The sequence below is a fragment of the Lissotriton vulgaris genome, chromosome 5, assembly GCF_964263255.1.
Source record: "Lissotriton vulgaris chromosome 5, aLisVul1.2, whole genome shotgun sequence".
NCBI lineage: Eukaryota > Metazoa > Chordata > Amphibia > Caudata > Salamandridae > Lissotriton > Lissotriton vulgaris.
This window is the reverse complement of record NC_141693.1, coordinates 2,013,493,424-2,013,513,443: the sequence shown is the minus strand read 5'-3', so window position 1 is coordinate 2,013,513,443 and position 20,020 is coordinate 2,013,493,424. Positions and strand designations below refer to the sequence as shown.

The 20,020-nt window shown below is 46.2% G+C and overlaps 1 protein-coding gene across 15 annotated transcripts in view; it reads right to left on the bottom strand.

The window, feature by feature from the left end:
- The window catches only part of FNBP1 (formin binding protein 1), an 887,470-nt gene that overhangs the window by 92,558 nt on the left and 774,892 nt on the right, over positions 1-20,020 (bottom strand). For all 15 annotated transcript variants that reach the window (XR_015296123.1, XM_086924822.1, XM_086924824.1 and 12 more), the window contains one exon: positions 15,998-16,122. Coding sequence is in view for 14 of the 15 variants with exons in the window: in XM_086924822.1 (XP_086780948.1) it covers positions 15,998-16,122 (125 nt within the window). In the remaining variant the exon portion in view is untranslated. The remainder of the gene's footprint in view (positions 1-15,997; positions 16,123-20,020) is intronic.

Genomic DNA, 20,020 nt, shown 5'->3' with positions numbered 1-20,020 from the left:
GATTCCGCTAAGATCAGCAGGAATAACGGAATGGGGACAGCTCCTGTTTCAAAATAAACTTCTTGACTGGGATATATTATCTCAATGCACGAACTCCACTCTTTCGAAATTTAAATATTACCAACTACTGAGTTGGAGCAAGTCCCTCAAAGAATTTAGAAAAGGTAACATCGCCCTGGAGATAAAGATGCAGATGTCCAAACCATTTCCGAAAGAAATTTCCTTCTGGTACTGGGCTCTAATCTCGGCTGGGGAGGACGACTTCCGAATTCCAGAAAGTATCTGGGGAAAAGACCTGCCGACGCTGGATACAAGTATTGCATGGCAAGTATCTATGAGCATCTGCTGGTCAATTGTAACGTCTGCTGCTCTCAAAAGAAATCATTTACTCACTGTACACAGAGGCTACTGGACACCGAAAAGATTATCCAAACTGAACGGGGCCACAGTGAAGAGCTGCCCAAAGTGTGGTCTACAGGTGGTTGATGACCTGCATATGTTCTGGCGCTGTCCCAGCCTGGACAGAAGTGGGTACTACCTTAGAAGGGGTTTTTGGAAGACAACTTTCTGTAAGTATCGACCTAGTTATCTTTGGGGTCTCAAGTACGAATGTAGGAAGACCTTTTACTAAAGCTCAAGAAAACTTAATTTTCATACTGATTCTCTTGGCAAGAAGGGAAATTTGTGTAAAATGGATAACTCCTGTGCCCCCCACTCATAATGAATGGCTGGCTTCAGTTTTGAAAGTGTTCAACCTAGATAAAAATAAGAAACATGCTTCTAAAAAAATATAAATTCTGGGACTTATGGGAAGAATATCATAAGAGGTGAATTTAATGGAGCGGTATATATATTGTGCACGTAACATGGTGGTATCATTCCTGGATTTCCCACTTCTCCTCTGTAAAATGTCCAATGATTACGCTATCGTAACAATGTCGAGGAAGGCTTGCAAGAGTAGCAAATATGGCTAGCTCAACCTACTACGATACAACAATCCTCCTCCTTATAAGTGTATGGATGTAAGGGGTCTCTTTTCTCAGGGGAGCCACGAAGTTGAGAAAGGTCCCTGAAAACTCCTTACTTTTAACTGTTGCGTAATGAGGACAAAAAAAAAAGAAAAAAAAATGAGTGTTCTGTTAGAAAGCTGCCAAACAGGGGGGCCTATCATAATGACTCGGGCACTTCTCTGGCACGAGAGTGAAACCGAGTATTGTTGTCTCAACCCATATGATTCATGCATAACAGTCGCATTAGAAAATGCTACAAATGTCCCACTATTAGCCAAGTGCTGCCAATTGGGACAGGCTACTGTCCCAATTCTGGACTGAGGTCTTGGAGGCTGTGAACGAAATGTACAATACTAACCTGCCACAGTTTCCCAGCTACATTTTCTTAGGCCTCCTCAACCTCTTGACATACCAATTAAAATCTGGAAGGGGGTGCGCTATTACATTGGTGCTGGTAGTTGCTAAACAGCTCTTGCTCTCCCGCTGCGGCTCTGATTCAATCCAGATGCGCTTCGACTGGCTGCACAAATTATGCAAACTCTTGGGATTGGAGAAACTGATGGTGGTGGCATCACGTACGCTGCCTCGGTTTAAAAAGACGTGTAGACCATGCATACGATACCTGTCGGATAAATTTAGGGAACTGACCTGCCCGCAATGTCTGCGGGTTCTTCGCCTAACACATCTAGACTGTACACCTACTTGAACCAATGACATGGATACCACCATCAAAGCTCCACAACTTCCCTTTCCTGTCCTCATGCAACTAGTTTCTGGTTCTAATCCAGCTGACAACGTTTCCCACCTCCCATACACCCATTCAGATTATTGAATTTAAATTCTTCACTGCTCCCACTGGCCGTGGATGTAGGTGGGCTGATAGTTGCAAATAATAACATGATTACAAATTGTTTTATAGTTGGATGTAACACACAACAATGGGGGAAAGCACTTGCATTAAATACACCGAAAACCTCATTCGCCCGTCGCAGAAATGCAATTTGCAAAGCATAAATACTTTTCTCAATTCACTCACAACACAAAACTATTATTTCAGCTCACCACGGGCTACCACTGGTTCCAAGTTGCCCCAATGTTGTCTCTTGCCACAGTTGGTCCATGGTGAGGAACCTTCCCTATCAACCGGTTTCAACGAAGGGACTCCAACTTTCCTGCAAGGACTCTACACTTCCTACGCAGTCTTTGCAGATAAAGGCTGGGGACTCCTCCACCAGAGGCAGCTGCTGCACACTACCCACCTCTCAAAAAGGACCACATTTCTTAGGGGTTGCCACTGCTTCCTCTAAGAGCCTGACCTTGTCTCTCCATGCTGGAAACCCACCCTAAGGATAGAGCCGCTTTTAAGCTCTGGCTACAGGCCTATCATTTTGGAGCTTGTCTAACTACCCTGCCTCAGGAAAGGTTTGAAAGAGATGAATGTACCAATTTGTCACTATTCCAGGACCTACTGGTCAGAGGTCAATCTATTTCATTCAAAGAAAAACAACATCATCTTTTCCCTAGCTAATGTCACATTTCACAGGTTTATTACTGTAGGATACCAAAGCTTGAGCTACCATGTTCTAATTACTTGGCTCACTTACCCCTAGAAGGTTTTCTGTATTGGAACTGTCCCACCAAACGTATGACAGTGATGGGCTGGGAACGGCTCTAAATTGCTGTGTTATGTGAAATGCGCCCCCCCACCCCGAGCCTACAAGTAAAATAAACATGTAAATGTGAACATTTGAATGTTTTGGTTCTTTGGAAGCAAGAGTACTCAGTGCACATTGGATGACTCTAAGCCTGGCACCTGCTGCTGCTGGTGTTTAATCGAGCTTACTGGAAGCTGCAAGATGACTGGCCAATATAAGCACAGAAAAGCAACTCTAGGAATACACAGAGAAGCACCATTTGCTCTATCAGTAACTAGATATGAATGTTGCCATCAACAGCCTTGACAGAGTAAAATACTCTACAGTAGATGTTTTAATAACACTTATTAGCTCCTCGTTCGACAGCATGGCCCTTTTTAATGTCCACCTGAGAGGGGGTTTCGGTTTGTCACTTAAGTATAGGAAAGTTATTGGAGCATTTCTATTTCTATTTTCTATTTAAAATATTTGTACAGCGCACGTACACCAGCGGTTTCTTGGCGCTAGAGACTGAAAGAGGTCAGAGAAGAAGTCCCGGGGTAGGCGAAAAAAGAGAGACTAAGGAATTAAAGGATTTGGCAAAAAGGTATGTCTTGAGTTGTTTTCGAAATAACAGATATGAGGTTGAAGCTCTGAGTTCTGCAGGCAGAGAGTTCCAAAAAGTCGGGGCGAGGGTCGCAAACTTCGAGCCTCCCCATTTCTTTCTTCGAAACCGTGGGACAGTAAGAAAGGATTGGGAAGATGACCTTAGTTCCCTAGATGGAACGTAGGGGATGATCTCTGAAGAGATGAAAGCTGGCGCCGTGCCCAGTCGTGCTTGGAAGGTGATAGATGCAAGCTTAAACTGGACACGGGCCCAGACGGGAAGCCAATGTAAAGCTTTCAAAAGGGGAGTGGTATGGGAGGATTTAGGGAGTTTGAACACCAGGCGTGCCGCCTGGTTCTGGATCTGCTGCAAACGCCGAAGACTATATGCAGGGATACCTGCATATAGGGCGTTGCCATAAACCAGGCGGGATACGACCATGGCAAGGGTGATGAGTTTTAGTGCGTCAAAAGAAAAGAAACGGGACACCTTGCGAATGGTGCGAAGAGCCAGGAAGGAGGAAGAAACCACAGAACTCACCTGGGAGTGAAGGGTAAGTTGTGAGTTGAGCTTGATGCCAAGGGTTTTAACCGAGGTGGAGGGAACAGGTGGGGCACCAAGGGAAGGGGGCCAGAAAATGGGGGACCAGGGGCTGGATGATCGGATAAAATACATGGAAGGATGGAAATATCCACTAAATGCTCCAAACCCCACCTATCCGTAAGGATGTAATCTATTCTCGAAGAGTGGCCATGCTTTTTACTGAAAAAAGTAAAACCTGGTTCCCCATCCCTTTTAGACCTCCAAAGATCTACCAACCCGAGCTCATGCATCATATTAATCATTGCCCGACGTGTACGATGAGCAACCACATGTCGGCTATGGTTTGACCTGTCTTTAGAGCAGAGTTCTTCAAACTGTGGGGCACGCCCCCCTATGGGGGCTCGACACCATCCTAGGGGGATGGGGGGGGGGGGCGCGCACTCCACTCTAATTTCACCTTTGTTCCCTGTCGCAAGTCGAGGGGGGGGGAAATCGATGGGGCACGAAGTGCCCATGCTTTTATTATGTTCACCGTCCCAGGAGGGGGTTAATTCATTCAGCTTCAGCGAGCAGACAGGAAGTCTCCTCTTCTAAACCGAAGGTAAACTGCCTCTCCAGGACATTTCATTTAGGAAATGAGGTCTGTGATAGTTTCTGCTGATATTCGCAGAAGCCATGGTGATGCGGCAGGCACTGCTTCAGGTGACTGAGCCCAATTGAAAATGATGCTTAGTGAAAAAAATGGGAACAGTGCCAACTGCAAACAGGATTCAAAAAAGGGGGTGGTGATGAACAGAGTGTCTGAATTAAGCAGACCACTCTTACCCAGTCCAAAGATCAGGGCTTGATCCATCACCGTTATTTAGCTCACTGCACCATCCCAGCTCAGAACCTGGCTATATGCAAATTAGTCTGTCCCTGGCCCAGTGCATCATGGGAACAGGGCAGACCAGACTACCAAGCCAATTCTTCACCGGAAAGGAGACAAGCTCCCGGGGACCGGTTTCTGGCATTTCAGCCGTCGTCGGCCCGGCTTGCTTGAATCCTGATGGTGCAGTGAGCAAGGGACTCATGTCTGAGTATACCCTGCCACACCTATAGTGGCCAAAAACGATTAAAAAAAGGGGGTGGTGATGAACAGAGTGTCTGAATTAAGCAGACCACTCTTACCCAGTCCAAAGATCAGGGCTTGATCCATCACCGTTATTTAGCTCACTGCACCATCCCAGCTCAGAATCTGGCTATATGCAAATTAGTCTGTCCCTGGCCCAGTGCATCATGGGAACAGGGCAGACCAGACTACCAAGCCAATTCTTCACCGGAAAGGAGACAAGCTCCCGGGGACCGGTTTCTGGCATTTCAGCCGTCGTCGGCCCGGCTTGCTTGAATCCTGATGGAGCAGTGAGAAATGGACTCATGTCTGAGTATACCCTGCCACACCTATAGTGCCAGGAGGGGATTAATTTATTCAGCTTCAGCGAGCAGACAGGAAGTCTCCTCTTCTAAACCGAAGGTAAACTGCCTCTCCAGGACATTTCATTTAGGAAATGAGGTCTGTGACAGTTTCTGCTGATATTCGCAGAAGCCATGGTGATGCAGCAGGCACTGCTTCAGGCGACTGAGCCCAATTGAAAATGATGCTTAGTGAAAAAAATGGGAACAGTGCCAACTGCAAACAGGAAGCATTTAAAGTAGACACGGAGCCTGGGCCCCCTTTGAGATGAAGTGAAGCCATACCAAGAGCACATAATCGTAAAGAACAAAACCATCCAGAAATTGGGCAAAGTCACAACATGCAGACTATGAAACAGGACATATTGTTGCAGCCCTTTTGATTACAGTTACTTTCGCAAGAGGAGGACGTGCCCACCTCGGTGCCACACAGCACCACCTCTTCCTCCCCCTTCTGATTTCCTGACACAGTGCCAGAAAACAGGCACCGAAATGGGAAATGGTAAAAATGTTGTATTGTTGCAGCCTCATTTTGACACCTTTAAACAATTGATTTGTGGTGCTTGCCAATGGTCCCTTAACCCACATTCCTGATTGTATGTCTCCAGGTAGAGAAAAAGCACATAGATGCTGCATGGGTGGCATGGGTTCACCCACGAGTTTGGATATAGCTCATCCAGAAGCGTAACCTAGCAATTATAAGCAATGTCCTTGGGAAAGGACAAAAGGTCGTAGGAAATTCAGTTCCTGCAAATCGGCCAAATATTCCTTCACTGATGCAGCTCCCACCACCTGGAGCTCTCTTCTAGTTAATGTGAGAAGCTGTGAAGAAACAACTCCAAGTTCGCAAAGGGCTAAAAAAATCACCTGTTTAATGCCTGTGATGATTTCTGTCGATATTTGCAGAAGCCCTGCTGCTTCGGGTGACTGAGCCCAAAGGCAAATTATGCTTCATGAAAAATGGGAACAGTGCCAACTGCAAACAGGAAGCATTTAAAGTTGGCCCAGAGACCGGGCCCCCCTTAGAGATGAAGGGAAACCATACCAAGAGCACATAAAAGTAATGAATGAAAACAGTTTTGGGGGAGTGTACTATTGATTTCAAATATCCTGAGATTGCGCTCGAGTTCATCTTCCCACCTCCCTGTAAGTGGTTCTGCGGGCCCTGCAGTTTCTGAGACGCCAGTGATTCTCTCCGCTGTAGTTTGCCGAAAAAAATGAATTTTCAAAATTTCACGGGCAGTTTTGTAAAAATCGTGGACTTTTTACAAAACTGCTGATTTCGCGATTTTTTTGCAAATCGCGAAATCCTGGAGGGTCTGATTTCAGCTCTATGAATTAACCCCCTCCTGGGAGGGTTAGCGCTTCCCAGAAAGGAGACAAAGTTTCATTTAAAACTACACAGGCAGGCGCGCAAAATGCCAGCCAGCCATGTGTTCTTTTAACCAGACTGCAAATTGCTTCTCTATAAATAAAGAAGCATGTTCCCTTTTATTATCAGCCATAGATTGTTCAGGCAGCCCTAGAACACAAGCAAAAGTTATTTCAATTTATATTTGCAGTTCAAAGTATGCAATGACAAGTACTAACAAAACAGCTTGAGGTGACTGCTTATTTTTGTACCGCCTGGGACATCAAAATAATGAGCTGGCAACCCTAATCACAACATTCTCATTCTCAAAAATCCATCCACAGATTGACCGTCTGTGGCGAAAACAGGCCCAACCGTCACATTTATGTTGGTGGTGTTATCAATCAATGTCATGTGTAAAACAAAGCATCCTAGTAAAAACAATTTGTGCACATTTTATCTAGGAAAATGGTGGTTTGAGCTATGTAATAATCTGTCATTTCAGCACACCCACTCACAAACCTGCACTTAACTATTATCATGTTGGACATTATATGCTGGATATGGCCCCGGATATGCGCGCGGCGGTCAATTATGAAGTGTACCAGATTCCAGCAATTTCTGTCAGGTATTGGGGGGGGGGGGCCAACAGCTAAAACAATTGAGCTGGGGGGGCTCAACCTACAAAAGTTTGAAGGCCTAAGCTAGATCTAATCAAAACCGCTACCCTTTTATTATGTATTGTCTGCTCAGAGCAGCGAAAGCATTCAATCTATTTATATTTACCAAAGACTACTCTAGACTCAAGATGACTCAGGTGAGTCTCTTGTAGAAGGAAAACCTGGGCAGAGGATTGTTCCAGGTATTTCATAATCAACCTTTGTCTTCGGGGACATCGCAAACAGTTGAAATTCCATGAAATAAACTTTATTTTTGTAGACGTCATTCTATACCGGATTCTCCTCCCATCCTCCCTTTCCTCCTTTGGCCAGGCAAACTAAAAGGCAGCTTACTCTTTGAAATACAATGGAAAACAAGGACATTTTTTATAATTACTCCCACTGCTACCCCACCCGTGCTCCTCCTCACCCTTCCCCACCCACTCTCCCCCCGTGACCCCATCCATCCCCCACACCCTTGGGGAACCCTCCCTTTTCCTCAGGGCATATGCCCTTGGACAGAAATCCCCCTTGATGTGTGGCTATAAGAAAATAATTCTACAATTAATGCTGATAGACTGACCCTTCTCAGCTACATGGGCTTATCATTATTCTGTTACCTCTAAACACTCACCCTGCTGTTCTAATTTTATCAATTACGAATAGGTGTATTATGGATATCGGATGTTATGCATGCCTTTACTGATTACACCTTACTAACACTTCCACCACCACTTCCAACCCCGCATCCCTCTCTGATTTTATCTATTAGGGAGTCAACTTCATCTAGATGGCGCATCTTGTACATGTGGTTGTTCCACATGATCCGCAGGGACGCTGGAAATCTCAATTGGGTCTTAGCTCCTAATGCATTCAAGATCATCATTCTTTTGCTCAGTTCCCACTGCTTTGTGGCAGTGATGTGAGACACATCCGAACGGATAGAGAAGGAGAATGCAGCAGAGAACGAACTACACTTAAGACGGCTGGCTCTCAGGGCTAGAGATAATATTCTCTCCTTGATGTTATACGTGAAGAAGTTCACCAAACAATTTCTAGGACGCTCTCTTTCTGGGATTCTCCTGAATGGGTCCCGATGCACCCTTTGAATGTCTGTAATCAGCTCCAAACCTACATCTACAGAATCTTTCAGAATAGTTGCCTTCAGGAGAGATACGACAAAGTTCTTAATATCGTTCCCTTCAAGATCTTCTTGGACATTTAGGATTTTCAAGTTGTTTTTCCTGGAATGATTTTCCAGCCGCTTGATGTCTTTCAGGTCCTGGTTTTGCCTGACCAGCTTGTTCATTGAGGCAGAAGACGTACACAGAGCTTCCTTGATTTTCGGAATCTCAGCCTCAAGAGCGTCCGTTCTCTGTGTAACTTCCTCTACCTGTTGTGCTACTACATCACAGGAAGCCTGGATAGCTGCCTGGTTAGCCTCCGAGGTAGTGAACCTCCTACTGATATCTTCCCTCAAGCTCAACAGGATATCAGCCAGTGTCCCAGGTGACCGAGATGACCCAGAGGACCCAGATACAGGCTGGATGGACAATAGGGATAGCAGAGAAGAATGCTGAGGAGACTCAGGATTTCCTAACATCTGTTGCCCTGATTGAGACCCACACCCCTTCGCTGAAGTTATACTGGGGGCATTTTCCTGATCAAAACTCAGAATCTCCAGCGCTGAGAAGCTGTTTGACAGTTCCACTAACGGGTGAATATTACCGGGTGATCTTGCAGTAGTAAGCTCTCCGCTGTGCCAGCAGGGATGCTAGAGGGAGGCTGGGGGTTCCTTTCACTAACCATAGGTCCTGCTAAAGTAGTGGTGGCTAGAGCAGCAAGATCAACAGTAGTAGTAGTAGCAGCCACCATATTTATAGCCTTAACATTACCTTTATAGTTTTATCCTGCCCGCACACCACAGTATTAGTGGAAATGACCTTATAAAAGGACTTCAGCGATGGCGTGATATTTAATTTAACTGAAGGCCCCCCAGTTTTTTTCCAGCCTTTTCCTTTAACTGGGTGTGTTTCCGCTGTTGTACAGGCGCCTGTCCCCTGTCTTGTGATGGCCTTTACTTTTATTATCAGAGTTGAAACAACCTTTAATTTAGGGACCACTGAAAGGCTATCGGCGGGCCTATTACGCAGTGTATACCGACAGACCGTCGGCTCGTGGGAGGAAATTTCTTTAGCACGATACAAACTACTATCGGGGACACTACCCACACACTCCTCCATACGATTCACTGTTTGGTATGCAGTGGTTTTGGTTGTGTAAGGTGCGATGTCCTCCTTGCAAACCCCCAATACTGGAGGAAAACATGCAGCTCCCAAGCCCAACCCGATCTGAGCGGCAGGCCCCAACCCTTGCCTCGAGTCCAGTCGCGCCGTAGAAGAAAACGCTCCCCACGCTCTCCGCCCCAGCTACTACTGCACTCCAAAATGGTCCGGGAGCTGGCGAATCCCTCCCCACAGCGTGCCGGAATGGACGAGGCCAGGAAGTCGGTGCCGCGAGCAGGTGCAGCTGAAGCTGCAAAACGAAAACCTGCCGCTTCCACTCTCGAGCCACACTGAGGACGCTGCTGCACGGAGGCTCAGAGACCGCTCCGCCCCCTGCGTCTTGCACCATCCGCGCGCTGCCTCAGTGGATAGTTCAGCAGCAACACAGGGATCCGTCAAGGTACTAAGCGGGTGGGAAGGATTTTAGGACGGATTATTATTCTGATTTTTACGGAATTACCAAAGCAGCAGACCAAAATACAATAGCCGCCAGCCGCTGTAGCGATAAGGTCAGACATCTTCGAAGCCACACATCAGGGAGCTCCGTCGCGGCCGTTAGCTTCCGGCCGCCATGTTCTCCAGGATTCCCTGCCTGTAGAGTATTTTACTGAAAATATAGGGTCAACATCTCTGGAATATGTTTGAGACGCATTTAAGGCCCATATTCGTGGAGTGTTACATAGTTAGAAATGCTCCAAAAATAGGGAAGAGCTTTTAGAATTTTAAAAAGTGGAGAAGGAGATATCAAGGCTAGAAAAAGTTAGATCGAGTTGTCCACCTGATGACCTGCCACAAGTCCTGGAGAGCCAACGTTTGGCATATAGAGGTAAATTGGATCAAAAAATTAGAGCTCAATGGGTAGTCCATAAAATGGAAAATTACAAATATGGCGAAAAGGCAGGAGCCACTTTGGCATGGAAGGTTAAAACCGACAGAGTGAAGAAAAACATCAATAAGTTGATCGTAGATGAGACTGGTGCGACCTAATGTGATCAGGAGGACATGCAGAGCTGCCTCCTGTCTTTGTTGTCAAAGCTTTATAAAGAAGAGGGGGCACCTTCCACTGATTTAATTCAAGACTGGCTAAAAAGTAAAGCTTTACCTATATTGTCAAGAGAGAGCCGGGTCATTTTAGAATGCTGAAAAACAATAGTTTAGGAGGGTCCAGGGGACTATATTTATAGACCATCCAAACTCAAATACCCCTAATCAAGCTACAAAGAACAAGAAGAGTTGGAGGGTCTGTGAACCAAAAGAGCCGAGCCTATACGGTCCTATTTAGAAAACCACACTTTTGGATTGCACTAAACCAGACCAGGTGGTCACATGACACAAGTATATGATAGATATCCTATCAGCCCACCCACTTGGCGGAGCCTCGTCATGTAGGACGTCTAACCAGGATGGTGAGTCCGAGCCCAGATGAATTGGCCAGACAACACACACTTCTGGTTCATATAGTGGAAGTGTCCATGCCACAGAGTGGTGCTGAAAAAGTGCAGTGCAAACAAAAAAGGAGTGAAGTAAGTGATGTTAAAATGACGGTCGAGGCAAAAGAATTTTTTTTTATTGATATTCACCAGGACGCCAGATTAAAAAGAGATGTAGGACAGTGTGAAAAAATCACTGTTTGCTTTGGTGTGTTGTGGATTAGGCACCCTAGAATGGCCATACATGATAGCGGTGCTCCGTAAAATGGGATTTGGCCCAAACTTTATAGCATGGGTCCGTCTTCTCTACTCGGAACCCCTAGCCCAAGTGGTAATTAACGGCAAAGTCTCCGAGGTTTTCGCCCTGGAGAGGGGAACCAGACAGGGCTGTCCGCTCTCTCCCCTCATATTCGCACTCTCCCTCGAACCACTCGCGGCGTGGATCAGGCAAGACGTGTACCTCAAAGGGATACACTGGGCGGATGAATGGGAGGATAAGATATCCTCCTCCACTTGTGCAAACCACGGAGGTCTATTGTGGCAGCAATGGATATATTCACTAGTTTGGGAAGAATTCGGGGTTCGGGATCAATTGGAGCAAGTCTCTTCTCTATGTCCTCCATGGAAGCCCCCCCCAGGCTTCCCAGTGACTGCCCACTCACCGTTGCGGAGGACGGATTTAAATACCTGGGAGTTTTTGTCTCCACAGACAAGGCTATTCTCTACGACAGGAATCTATTACCGCCCCTGAGACGGCTCCAACGTGACTAACACTTGGCAGAAACTTCCACTATCCATGCTGGGCCGGGCGGCCCTCTTCAAAATGATGGCACTGCCTAGGTTTCTCTACACCCTACAAAACTATCCAGATCTGGTACCGAACTCCTATTTTTATAGCAGTAGAGGCGGCGCAGCGGGCTCTCCTCTGGTCAGGTACACCTAGAATAGTGCTCCACAAACTCACGCTGGGATGGTACGATGGAGGGATAGCCCTCCCAGATATCCGCAAGCATTACTGGGCCGCCCACCTGTCTGCGATCAACCAAGGGACATACAGCGACGATAATGATCCAGGTTATGGGATGGACAAGTGGTTACTCCCCGGTGGGAACTATGAAGCCGCACTCTATTCTAGACCTGGTAAACATCAGCTCACGGGACCGACAAAACACTCGGTACAAATATGGCATATGGCGCAGCATAAGCTTGGTTGGTCCAATACTCTGACCATGGCCCCTCCACTATGGGCATCCGAGAAATTAGGCAATCTGGGACGCACAAAAGGGTTCAATAGCTGGGACCTTATTTCAGATATATGCAAATTAGACACTCCCTCCAATCTAACATACCACCGGGGACTAAACCTTCACAGGCCTCCCCACTCGAGGACAGGCTGCTCGACGGACACATGCCAGAACACGCCATCTCCCTCACATTTAAAAAACTGATAAATAATCCTCCTGACCCACTCGTGTCCCTTAAAGAGAAGTGGGTGGCCGACGGCTGGAGATCGATGATGAAGAATGGTTGAATGCGCTGGCATCTCCTAAGGAGTTGGCGATATCGGCTAGACTTAAGCTCATACAACTTAAAATACTGCATAGAGTATACATCTCCTTCACTAGACTACAGTCGATGGGAGGAGGGGGGAGGGACTCTGCAGGCGGGGCAGCGGTGAGACAGGCTCTTTTCTCCACATACTGTGGGACTGCCCATTGGTGCGGAGGTACTGGAGACGTATGGTGCAATGTATGCAAGAAGTATGGGAGGTAGACATACGCCTGGAAGCCAAGAGGTGCCTCTTGAATATCTGGGAACCCACAGACTTGCCTTCAAAAGGGAAAATCTGGTTCACACTGGGGAAAATGGTGGCAAATAGAAACATCGCCCACCTATGGGGTGCATCCCCCCCACCGAAACTAGCCGAATGGCAAAAAGACATGGATTGGTGCATGCTGCAGGAGAAGACTGTATATACTGTGCGAGGATAACCCCGAAAATGGAGGGAGGTATGGTCAAGCTGGAACAAATACAGAGGTGACATATGTGAGCCTCCACAAACCCGCCGTTCTGGTATGGAAGATATAGAATAACATGTTGCTCTCCAAAGCTAATTCAATTTACATTTTGTATCACACTGTCAATGTATTGTACTGGTGTTATAACTGACTCTACTATGCAAAATGTATTGACCAATTTTGTTTACTTTATTCTGCAAATAAAAAGAATTAAAAAAAAATAAATAGAAGGTATGGTTAAAAGTAATAAGGTCAGCATTCAATGTATGGCATAACATCAAAGCGAGATGGGGAATAAGATATTACTCTGATTTCGTCCCAATTTGGGACTCTCCGGGTCTCCCCGTTTGCCTAAATGATAACTTAGCCATCCCTATTAAGAGGGCTGGAATTTTGATCTGGTCCGATTTAATCTCTTCGGACGGTGTTCATCCTTGGGATTTGTTAAGGGCAAAAATAGGCGACTCTTTTTCTTGCTTTAAATATATACAAATACACTCCTGGTATGCAGCTGAAAAGGACCTTATTGGTGGAATATGGGAGATCGAACATACACTCCAAAATGTAACCCTCAGAAAGGAGGAGGTAGGGCTATGGTATAGGTGTCTTCTTGATGCGGAGGATGCTGAGCTCCCTCCTCCCTATAAAGTATGCAATTCATCAGCCCTGGAAGATGCATCTGTTAATTTCTATTTTCTATCCCTCCAAAATCTACACAAGTATGTTAAGTCAGCTTCTTTAAAAAAGAATCACTTTTACGTTATAAACAGGTTATATTACACGCCCAAAAAAAAACAAGGTTCGCCCCAAACTCATCTTCTAAGTGTCCAAGGTGTGGTTTAGTGGAGGCAGACGATCTGCATATGTTTTTTGATTGTGTTCATTTAAGGGTTTTTTGGCAGAATGTGGAGAGCGCACTGGAGGGAATCTTTAAAGTTAAATTGAATCTTAATTTTGCATTAGTTGCTTTCGATACCGAAAATAACCTTATAAACCGACTTCCTAATAAACAAATGGGTTTACTCCTCTGCTTGAACTTAATGACCCGTAGAGAGACCCGCAGGCTGTGGAAAGGCCCCAGACCACCGCATTATGAGAACTGGTTGGGAGTAGCTTTCTGCATGGCGAGATTGGACCAAGGGGGGGAAAACATTTCGCCATCACTAATCACCTGGGGTACGGTAATGAGGTTGGTCTAAGCCCTCAATGGTCCAATGATTACACCAAGCCTTGCACAAAAGAAGCTGGCCCGGTCGGCCCAAAGTGAATGCAAGAACATGGACCCAGGGCGCCCAGGTAGGAAGAGGGTCTTCATTGAGTGAAGTAGTGTGGCTCACTGGTTAGAGGCGGCAGACCCGAGAGCAGAGGATGGCCCGGGACCAGGGTTCGATTCCCGGCGCGGCAGGTTTCTGGACCAGGGTCAGCGGACTCGATAATTCTCTCGCCTCGGTGCCCACTCTGATCAGCGTTCACACTCGGCAACTCTGGGCATTAGCTTGCCTCATCTTCACTAACGGCCCCACCAGACCGCCGGGGATGCCTGGTCTCACCCTGGAGATACCCATTAAGGGACCATCTCTCAGGGAAGCCAGGAAGGGTTTCGCAGCAGTCGAAGCGCCTTGGGACCCTCCGGGTAAGTAGTGCGCTATATAAATGCCTATACATTTACATTTACATTTTACATTTACATTGTGAAAATTGCAGACGCTTACGGTGGGATGAGGAATAAAAAAAAAACAACAAAAAAACAGCCTTGACAGAGTATGTGTTTGGGGTCCCAGGCAAAGAAAGAATCTGCTGGAAAATGGTATTCATTAGGAGAGGTGGCTATCAGGGAGCTGGAAGGTCTTGTGAATTATGATTTGCAAAAGTAGAGTTTAGCCATGTCTGTATCATAAAGGCAGCTCCTGAAAATATTCTTCTGGCCAATGTGTGTGCTAAGTTTTGAGACATCTGGAGATGGTTAAGCAGTGACAGTATCAAGAACTACAATTACATCTAAGCATTCAATAAAAATCATACAGTACTGCCCTGGCATCTGCTTAGGACTGTCGATCAGGCAATCAGAGAATTAACAAGAGGTAGTGTGTAGTAGTGAAGCATCCAGGGGCTTGTATAGTGCAAGCGCATGTGGTTGGGGGGTAGAGAGCTTGTGCAGATGGGAGTGATGCATCTCAATGCACCCTGGTGAACCATATGATGAAACATGAGTCAAGGACTTCAGATTAATGGCACTTTGACAGCGAGAAGCAAAAAGTACTTAACAATTCCTCGACATCTAGGGCCAGGCTATCATGTAAATGTTTTAGTGCTTATATAGCGCACAATCACCCCAAGGGGTATCACGGCGCTGTACATATACCGCTCTGGAACCCCTCCTGGCCTTTCCATGTGAAGTGCCCACTCCTGGGCCCCCCAAGGTGAGGCCAGGCATCCTGGCGCTGTTGGGGCCCAGGAGTGAATTGCATCCACTCTCACAGGTAACTGCCCCACTTGCCCTGATCATAGATCACTCAAGTACACGTATAGTGCCAGTGTTGCAGCACCTGGGAGAGCTCAGTGCACATCGGGCAATGGACCCTCCCCTCTATCTGAATCAACGTAACAGGGGACTTCAATGCAAAGACAATAAATACTGCAAGGACAGGTCACAGCTGTGTTTGGTCTGAAAGCTCACAGCAGCTTGTTCTTAGTTAGACTATGTCAGTCATAGTTGGGGAGTTTGTCACTGTTTGTTTAAGGGTTTGGACCTGGCCTATCCTACTCGGGGAAGGTGGTTGGGTGAAGGAGTCCAGACTGGTCCATTATTATCCAAATTGGCATAGGGTTGAGCCAAGGCAGTTCAGATTGGGCAGATTTGGTGATATCTAGGGTTCTATTATGCTTGCACTTGTTATAGGTTCATAGCTGTTGACTGGGGGTTATGAGGTCTAGAACTTGTTTGGAGGAAGGGGAATCTATGTGTGCATGCGGCGGGTTCAGAATGTCCATCCACATTGATACTGTACCTCTCACGATCTTGTGCACAGTTGTTGTTTACTGTGGTGTTGTTCTGGCCTTCATAGACTTCGCTTTGTCGTCTGGAGTTATCATTTCTCGTGGGCAGTCGACCTTCAACCTCCGCCAGCCATCCCTAAAGAGGAGTATCCGGGTCACTGCATGCATCACTCAAGTATGGTCAGTGTTGGACTTTTCTAGAAACTAGAAGCATCACTCAATTGTTCACCAGGGTTTAATTATTTTTTCCTTTCATATAAAGTTCTATTTTTCGGTGTCAAACTTGTAAGCTGTTCAAATCAAAAGACAGCCATTGTAATCAAACAAGTTACTTACCTTCGGTAACGCACTCTGAGGTGGATAGACTCTAACCACAAATTCCTCTGATGTCAGATTGGATCAAGAAGACTCAAAGACAGTACTCCTGCGGATCGTTAGGTGGTGTCGTGAGGCTCCACATCAACATTGTTCTGCTAAGAGTCGCATAAAGGCACCCTCCATGTTCGCACATGTCAGTTTCTTTCGCAGGCCTGTTCGTACCTTCAGAGCCCATCAGCAAATTGCTATGACCAATGAGTAGATCTCTACATTGGAACCTTTTTAGATAGGAAAAGAGTCCATTTCACAGAGCAGGGAAGAAGGAGGCGTTGAGGAATATGATGTTAGATAGAGTATCCACTAGAGAGAGTGTTAGTGAAGGTTGGGTACCTTGTTCTTCTGATGGATTCCTCTAACAGTGGATTCTTCACCGTATGGATAGATAAAGCAGTACCTCCCCAGGCGGGAGTCTGTAGAACATCTCAGACCAAAATGTCCTGCAGGACCAAACGGTCAAAATACCTCTTCCGATGGACCGGATTGTCAAGTCAATAGTGCTTCGTGAATGTGTACACTGATGCCCACATAGCAGCTAGACAGCTTTTTAGGACAGGCACTCTGCATATCAGCGCAGTAGTAGTAGCCTGAGTGGAATGATTTGTTAATCTTTGAAGAAGCAGCTTCTTACCTAACACTGATCAGATTGTAATACACAGGACTGTTCACCTAGAGATGAGTCTTTTTTGCCGTGCCTTTCTTTGCCCCAGAGAAACTCACAGAGTTGATTGTTCACCAAAGTTTCCCTGGTACAATCAATGTAAAAACTGAGGGCTCTCTTGAGATCCAAGCTATGAAGTCTCTCCTCTTATGGGGGGTGAGGTGGGCAAAGAAAGTTTGAAGGGTGATACCCTGCCTGACATGGACCAGTGTTACAACTTTCAGCTGAAATACAGCTTGAGTTCTCAGCAACAGTTTGTCTGGAAAAAATGTGTGGATGGTGGCTAAACTGAGAGCATCGTGCCGAGCTGATATCACATTCAGAAAGACCTTTCTCAGGATGAAGAGGCTTAGTGGGCAACTGTTTAGTGGCTCAAAATGGGCACATATTAAAAATATAAGAACCAGATTAAAGTCCCACTATGGCATTAGAAAGGGCTTTGGTGGAAACATACGTTTAAAAAACCTCATCACAACAAGTGAGTTGAAAAAAGAAGGCTGATAAAATTCTGCAAAAATGCTGAAAGAGCTGGCAAATATCCTGTAAAAGTGCCCAGTGAAAGGTCTTGCTGGGCTAAAAATAAAACAAATAACAGTTTGGCCTGCAATGGGTCCATCTGACATTTGCCATACAAAGCCATTAACTTGTCCCAAGTGGTCAGCATACCTGAACTTTGTGGAAGGGGACCTAGATGCCAGGATGATATCTATGACCTTGTGAGGGAGATTAAATGGAATCAACTGAAGCTGTTCAATCTACACAAATGGAGGCACAGTATGCAGACCTGACTGCAAGACCCTGCCCTGATGCTGCGACAGACAATCCTTCCGAAGCTGCAGCTTGATAAGAGGACAGATGGTCATGCTAGATCAATCCAGAGACACTTGGACTCGGCCGGTCCTGATCTTTTTGAGAACTCAAGGCAGAGAAGGAAATGAATACAGGATTCCTGAGCAAAACTGGAGGCAGAATGTCTCTTTGAGAAAAAGCCTTCTTGAGAACTCAATGGGGCAACAGTGTTGGTATTACATCGTCTCAGCGTTGCCTTAAATATCTAGTCAGGGTTCTCCCCATTGCTGGAAGATGCCCTGCACCACCTCTGGATGTAGTTGCCATTCATGAACCGCTAAGAAGAGGCGGCTGAGTTTGTTTGCCCTGGAATTTAGAGATCACATTAGTTGGTGCACAACCTCAGAAATGCCAGATAATGCACTGTATATAGGATGCCTCAGATGAACAGGAGTGCCTATGAGGAGTCAAGTGTGACTTTGGCGTGTTAATGCACACGTTACTTACCTCCGGTAACAATATATTTGCAAGAAACATTAGTAGTGAGATTCCTTACCTTAGAATTACCCCCAGGTGTCAGACTGGATCCGGAAAGTTTTTTGTCAGCAGTACCCCTGCGCGTCGATGGGCGTCGTCATGCGGCTCTGCGTGCGTCGTTTGCGCCGGGATGACGTCGCTGGGGCTACTTAGACAAGCCCACGCGTGCTGACTTCAGTTCTGTACACGACTTTCCACGCCAAGAACGCAGAGCCATGCAAGAAACTGACCACTGGTGCCATAAAACTAGGGCCCTGAAAGGGGTGACCTTAACCCTAGAAATAATTTCGCAGAACGGGGAAGATGGGTGGGGCGGTAAGGAATCTATCATTACAAATGTTTTTTTACAGATATATTGTTACCGAAGGTAAGTAACTTGTGCATCAGAAAGAAACACGTAGTGCTAGATTCCTTACCTTAGAATAGATACCCCAGCAATACAAACCCCGGTGGTGGGTCTGCGAACCAAGATCACATCAGAAAGTCCTGGAGAACAGAACGGCAAAAGAAGCGGTCTCTCCGGACTTGACTGTCCAGGCAGTAATGCTTGGGCAGCGAAGCCCACGTAGCTGCCTGACATGTCATACAAGGGAACTCCCCGTCCCAAAGCAGTAGTGGCTGCCGTCACTCTCGGAGAATGGTGCGTAGCCTCACCGGAGGCTCCCTTTTTAGCCAAAGAATAACAAGCCTTAATGCACAGAACGAACCACCGAGAGATGGTCTGCTTGTGCACGGTCCAACCTTTCTTGGCACCCAGGTAGCCAACAAAGAGCTGGTCATCCCCTGGAACTGTTGTGTGCGGTTCAGATAGAAAGAGAGCGCACGTTTTGGATCCAAACGGTGGAGCCTCTCTTCCTCTTTTGAAGGATGCAGAGACAGAAAGAAGGTGGGCAAAGTGATGGTCTCTTCTCTTATAAATGCTAGATCTCTTAGTAAGCATAAAGAGGAAATTGCCGATTTCATCGGCACTGAAAAATTGGATCTATTGTTTGTAACAGAAACGTGGACTACTCCAGCATCCGAACCCGATCTCCTGGCAGCTATACCTGAGGGTTATAACATCCATAGGCAGGATAGACTATTAAGAACTGGAGGAGGGATTGCTATAATTTACCGAAGTCAGTTTAAAACCACTGTCAATCCCCTACTTCTCCCTACATGTGAGGCTCTGCAGTTCGATATACTCCTCGGTCCGTCCCAACGTTTCAAAGAGGTTCTTCTTTACCGACCCCCGGGTAGTAAAAGCCAATTTCTCGCCACTTTTTTAGAAACAATGGAATCTCTTGCCATTGAAAACACCGCTACTATCTTAGGCGACTTCAACTTTCCGCTGGAAGATGGGACAAATAATGACACCAATACCCTTATCACGGACCTGGAACCACTCGGTCTAACTCAAAGGATTACAAATAGCACACACGAAGCAGGACATACCCTCGATGGGCTATTTACCAATGAACTGAGATTACACATCACGGAAATTATTCCATTGGGATGGACTGATCACCATGCAGTCGTATTCACTATTCCATCCTTCCCTCCGTCCCATAAGGAACATAACTTTCGACCCATTAAAACGTTTAGATCTTGGAAAAATATTGATTATAAACAATTCCATGATTTACTTTCTGCTTCCGTAACTAACCTGCCCCCAGATCCCAATGAAGCAGCC